General features: G+C 49.0%; 2 protein-coding genes across 3 annotated transcripts in view; one reads left to right on the plus strand and one right to left on the minus strand.

Moving 5' to 3' along the window:
* NUDCD3 (NudC domain containing 3) overlaps window positions 1-6234 on the minus strand; it is an 87165-nt gene extending 80931 nt beyond the window's left edge. For both annotated transcript variants that reach the window (XM_074367726.1, XM_074367725.1), the window contains exons 1-2: window positions 5864-6234; window positions 254-564 (exon numbers count right to left, since the gene is read on the minus strand). In XM_074367726.1, the coding sequence (XP_074223827.1) occupies window positions 254-564; window positions 5864-6055 (503 nt within the window). In that variant the 5' untranslated portion in view covers window positions 6056-6234. The remainder of the gene's footprint in view (window positions 1-253; window positions 565-5863) is intronic.
* The window catches only part of OGDH (oxoglutarate dehydrogenase), a 349298-nt gene that overhangs the window by 195004 nt on the left and 147904 nt on the right, over window positions 1-6390 (plus strand). The window lies entirely within an intron of this gene.

The following is a 6390-nucleotide window of genomic DNA, read 5'->3' on the forward strand; positions in this document are numbered from 1 at the left end:
CCAGGGCCCTAACTCTGGCTTCAGCGCTTTACTGGCTGAATGACCGTGGACAGAGTATTACCTGACCTCGCAGAGAGAAAAAGGAAGGCTGAAGCCAACCGACCTCCCAAAGTACTGCAAGGGCGTCTGCAAACAGGAAGTGCTACAGGAGTGCTGGGATAGAGTCAGTGCGCTCCCAAGTGAGGACCACTCATGGACAAACCCAACCACCAGATGTCAGGCAAGAAAGAAGCTGCAAAGTAGAAATTCTTACTTGGGAAGAGCTGGCGCTTCCCTCGGGGCTTCAGCAGCACCAGCATCTGCTCCTGGTGGCTCGGCCTCCTCTGCACCGCGGGCTTCCTCCTGCGCAGAGCCCCATGGGCCTGGAGGCTCCTGCGGCCCGCCCGTGTCTGCAGCGGAGTTGATCTCCACCTCCTGAACCGGGGCCGGGACCGGCTCCTGCTCAGCTGTGGCAGCTGCCACCGCCACGGCCTCCTCTTCTTCTTTTCTCCTGATTTTCTCCTCCAGCTCTTTTCTCCTCTTCTCATCATCCTGACGGGCCATGTGGTCAAAGGTTTTGAATACCTAAAATCAAACAGCAACCCAGCAATGAGTTCGTCTGCCCAGTACAGGACCATATGTTCTGTTGAACACAGCACAATCTGATAAGTAGAGAATGAAAAGGCAGTAGTTTAAGAAAAAGGTTCCCATTAGCAAAACGGAAATGTACTTCAACTTCACCAAGAGCTGCTATGAAAACAATCTTTAACAGGGGAGTTCCAAAATCTACAAAAGTGAAACCTTTACAAGCCAAGGCTCATGGTATTTACACCCCTATGAGCCCAACAGTCAAGTCTAAAGGATGCATCACTAAATGGTCTCACCTGTCATTACTTTTACAGCCTCAGACAGTCTTGTCCGAAACACAAAGAACACACTGTCCTGGTACTGAGAGCTGCGAAGACACCAGCAACTCAGATGCAAGAGGGAAGATGTGAATTAGCTGAATTTCAATCCACAAAATACAAGCCAGCTCACTGGACTACTGCTACCTTCCCACACTGCGTGAGCTGAGGGAAGGTGTGGGTCTTAGAAAGCTTGGGAATTGAACAAACATCCACGATGTGCCTACAATGTGCACAGAACACAAAAAACCCAAGTGACAGCCCCCACCCTTGAAGAACTCAAAATTCTGGTGCGTGGATCGGCCATTCATCTTTCCTGGGACACAGTTGCACCCATTAAATCGCTGAGACGCTCTATCCGAAGAGTGCACGAGAAAATGGCATTTCATACGCATCATTCAAGGGTACACATAACCCTGAAGCTGCCAGGGCAGACCCCCACGTGACAACTGACAGGAGAGGCTATGATAAATACGTGTGATGCTGTCAGCATGATGGTGCAAATGAGCATTTTTGGTGCAAGAAAGCAAAGGAAGTTTCTTAGAAGCAGGGGCTCTAAATCAGACCTTGAATGAAAGGCACATCTTCCAGAGGGAACTACAGGACGAAATGTCATGGCTCCAAGAGGCGGGGTCACCAAGAACACCTCCAAAAGTCGCTGAAGACAGGGAAGCTGGGAGTAGGCAGACCCTTACACTGAATCCAGCAACCACACTCCTTGGTATTTACCCAAAGGAGTTGAAAAACATATGTCCACACAAAAAACCTATACATAGATGTTTACAGCAACTTTGTTCATAACTGCCAAACCCTGGAGGCAACTGAGACATCTTTCAGTAAGTGAATGGATAAACAAACTGTGGTACATCCAGACAACAGAATATTATTCAGCAATAAAAAGAAATGAGCTATCAAGCCATGAAAAGACATGGAAGAACTTCAAACGCAGATTACTAAGTAAAATAAGCCAACGTGAAAAGGCTACATAGTGTATGATTCTAACGATACTACATGACATTCTGGAAAAGGCAAAATTTTAGACAATAAAAAGACTTGCTTGAGGGTTGTGGGATGGGAAGAATGAACAGGTGGAGCATGCAGCACTTCTAAGGGCAGTGAAAATATCCTTGTGATACCATAATGATGGATACATGTCATTATATATTTGTCCAAACCCCATGAAATGAACAAGTCTAAGTGAACCCTAGCAGGGAGGGTAGAGCTCAATGGTAGTGTGTGTTTAGCATGCAGGAGGTCCTGGGTTCAATCCCCACTACCTCCACTAAAAACAAATACACAAACCCTAAAGTAAACTATGGGTTTAGCTGACTATGATGTGTCAGTGTAACTTCACCAACTGTAACAAATGCGCCACTCCGGTGGGGGATGTTGATAATGGGGAGGCGGTGGGGGTGGGAGGGCAGGGGGTATATGGGAAATCTCTGTATCTTCCCGTCAACTTTGCCCTGAACCTAAAACTGCTCTAAAAAATACTCTTAATAAAATTAAAAATAAAAATGTTTTGAAGTGTGTAGGAGTCAGTTTCCAAAGGGCTAAATAAAATACAGTGTGCACTGAGCCGTAAGACAGAACAAAAGGAGAACGCTAACTTACTGAGCTATTATGCCAAATGTTTCTACACTCTCTCAAGCCCCCCATGAAAATGCTGTGAGGAGGAAAGCACCCAGTTTCAGAGCTAAGGGAAAACTAAGCTCAGAGAGGACAGCCTGCCCAAGGTCCTGCCAGGGAAAGAAGAAAATAAAAACGTATACAGGAAGCACTGAACACTGAAAGGAGAGGGAGGCAGAGGAAGGTAAGCAAAATTCTAAGGCTGAAAACTGGAACCATCCCCACGTCTACTTCTTCAGGGAACCTGAGCCCCTGACTCCGTGTCTAGGAGCCTGGACACCAGGCCCTCCCTCCCTCAAAACCGTTCATCCTCCTGATGTCCCAGATCTTCATCTTAACTCCAGAAAAAAAGCAACAGCAAGGGCCGTCTCCAAACACCTGGACCTCCCTTGGCCCCTGGGTCTCATATTCCTCACCGCAGTGTGGCACCCTCGGCCTTGGCTTACTCAGTGCTCCCGTCGCAATTAACCTGTCACCTGTTTCACCTCTCATATCGCTACTGACCTCAGCACTCAATCTAGAATCCCGGATTGTGGAACTGGAAGAGATGCCCACGACCTCCAATCAACCTTCTCAACTGACAAGAGAGGAGAGTCATTCTCCCAAGGTTTCACAGCCAGCTCAGTGAGGAACAGAGCCAGCTTTCCTGATTCTCGTGGCAGGACTTCTACTAAGCCGGCTTCTTAAACTGGACTCCAGGATAAACACAGAGGAGTAACTGAAATAAACAAAACGTCACTCTAGACTTACTGTTTTCTTGAGACATACTAATATATCACGGAGTGGAATGCAGTCTTCACATGCATCTTTCCTGCTGAGGACCCCGAAAGCTGTACATGCAGGCCATGCAAGCCCTTAGAATAAGGAGGAAAAAGTGTGAGGCTTAAACCTCACCAACAGTCCACACCCCAAAGTATCAGGGGAGAAGTTTCATTACGCAGCACCCCAACACTCCCATCCAAACCCTCTTTGCCTGAGTTCTGAAGAGACCCCAAGCACTCGACTTGAGGTCTTATGTCAGCAAGTCAGGGTGGAGAAGAAAACCCCTAAAAGGCAGACAAGCAGGGGTGGGTGTCAGGAGACCGCACAACACCACTGAGAAGTAACACTGTGCTGCCCCAAGTCACTCAATCTGACTCACTATCTTAACGTCTCACCAACAAACCTCCTGCCCAATTCTGAACTCACCTTTACAAGCCTCCTGCCAAATGCCTCTGTAAATAAACGAACAGCTCCCCAGGATTTACCCTGACCAAACCAACCAAAATACATGCTCTTCTAAAGTTCCTCAGGCAATGCTGGCGATTGCAAACCACTTCCAGAAAACACTACACCCCTCTTAACCATCTGCTAGAAACTGTCCCCCTTGGCTTCTGTGAAACATACTGCCCTACCCACTGCCCTCCATCCACTCCACTCACAGTCACTTGTTTCTCCCATCCTTTCACTGGGATCCTTCCCCAAAGGGCTATCCTCCACCTTCGGCTCCTCTCTCTCCTTCAAACTACTCAGATTCCTCTACCTCCCACAAGATCCAGTCCCACAATTCAACAGTCCGTGGGCAGGGACTTCTACCTGCAATCTCAAATTCAATTTGTCTAAAATTAAGTTTCCTCCCCTAAACCCAGGTGACAGTTTAGTGAATGCAGTATCATTTTTCTAGTCACCCCAGGTTGGATCACCTGTGGCTTGTCCCAACCCTCCCTCTGCCCTGCTCTCCCATTTCCACTTTACTAAACCCTCCACCAAGTCTTAACCTTTAAGAGTCTGGAACATAGTAGGTGTCTTATACACTATTATCAGATAAATGAATTACCTCTGTCAGCTCATCTGTAGAACAAGAGAAGAGATCTAACTTTCAGGTTGTGTTAGGAGTATAACAGCCTAGAATGTAAAATACCTAACACAACTAGTAAATGTTCCTTTCTCCTCATCTTTTCTGCAAAAGATCACCCTGGACAAAAGAGTTCCCACCCTACACTGGATTGGTTAAATAACAGAACAGAAAAACCTGGAATCTCAGAAAAGTGAAGTTTTGAGTTCAAGCTCTATGACTGAGTTTCATCAAATCACCTAAACTTGCTGAACTGTCACCTTCATCTGCCACATAAAAATTCAACCTTATCTATTTCACGGAGTCTTCCATGAAAACATTACACTGCCATAAAGGCCAGCTAAAACCCATCTCTGACATGCAGTTCTCTGATCACTCAAATGGCAGTTCACCACTAAAAGGATGAGAAAGAGCCTTAAGTTTTTAAATTAAATACCAAGTCCACCCCTCATTTTACCATATTATCTTCGGGAGTTACTCAAACATCCTAAGCTTTTGTTTTTTTCACGCAGGCACTGAGGAAAATATCTGACCAACCCGAAGCTTGTAGCAAGACTTCCTAAGATTAACATCTGAAATCACTTTATAAACTGTAAAGTGATACAGAACCGTGGGAGGTATCACAGGCATTTTTAACTTCTCAGATTCCCCAGAGCTTGACTGAGTACCTACTTTCACTCCATCAAAGTCCCACCTTGCCTACAAAACTTTTCTTGATTTCCAAACCATCATTTGTACTCCTCTCCTTCCAATGGGCTGTCACATAATTGACCTTGCACAGTTCTCTGTTACTCTGTTTTATCCCTTTAACTAGAACATAAGCGTCCCAAGGAGTGAGACCATTATTTAACCATTCACATTACCAGTGCATCTCCAACGCCTGTGGCAGTTGAGAGTGTAAATATATTCAGTACAAAAATTTTTGCTTATAACATTCCAAGCACCCAACCAACTTCAGTGAGTAAGTGTTAACAGCATCTCAAACGTACGATAAACTTAAGCTAGGATGTGCAGATATATGCTCAAATGTAAACTTAGTAAGTACTACTATGACTGTCTTTGACCTGAGAAGTCACATTTCAAACAAGGGGGCCACACCCATCAATCACCGTCCAGTCTTCCTAGTTCTGGGGTGTGCAGGCCTTCATGCTGCCGCCGCCTTCCCCTGTCCAGCCTGCACTGCTGTCATTCCCTGACCGGCAGGTCCTGACACCTGCACTACCGAGAGCTGACCGGGGCCCTGAGTGTCGATGTACTACTTCTGATACCCAAATGCACCCTTTGCCAACCCGGCTGCTTGAGAATTGGTCCCTCTCCCACAGGAGGGTAACCTGATATGCGACCAGCGTCTTGGCTGAAGCCGTGGCCCCAGGAGGCGGGTCCGGGGAAGCTGCAGAGGATGAACTGTGGCCGGGAGCGGAGGGAGTGAGGGGCTCGCGGGGCAGGCTTACGGGGGCCTGGGCTCCCACAGCCTCCCCACACCCCACTCTGAGACCCCCCGCCCGCCGCGCGTTACCTGCAGCACCAGCGCCTGCGCAGCCCCCGGCGGGAAGCCCATGCGGTCCGACGGGTGGCGCAGCAGGCGGTAGAAGTCCGTCTTGCGGTAGAGGAAGCCAAACAGCACGCGCAGAAAGTCCTGGACGTTGCCCACGTGCTGCAGGATGCCCAGCAGGGCCTGGTCGTACAGCTCCGCTGCCCCGGGCTCCATGGCGTCGCCGGCCGGAGGAAAGCTCAATCACTGCGGGCGCGGCCCGGACGCCGGCCTATGGCCACTTCCGGTGCGCTGTAGTAACGGCTCCGGCCTCTAGCGCGCCCGTGAACTTCCGGCCCGCGGTGCGCGGTGGGGCTGGGTCCGACTGCGCTTGAGCGGACTTGCCCCGGCCCCGGCCCGGTCCCCACCGCCCCTCTGGCTTCCCGGAGCAGTCTCACTAAGTAGCCAACGTGGGCCCCAAAGTGGGCTACTAGGTGCAAGAGGACCCGGGGCTACAGGGCTGAGGGCGCCTAGTGGCCCTGTTGGAGACGGGCGGAAGAGGTGCAGCGCGG

The sequence above is a fragment of the Camelus bactrianus genome, chromosome 7, assembly GCF_048773025.1.
Source record: "Camelus bactrianus isolate YW-2024 breed Bactrian camel chromosome 7, ASM4877302v1, whole genome shotgun sequence".
Lineage (NCBI taxonomy): Eukaryota > Metazoa > Chordata > Mammalia > Artiodactyla > Camelidae > Camelus > Camelus bactrianus.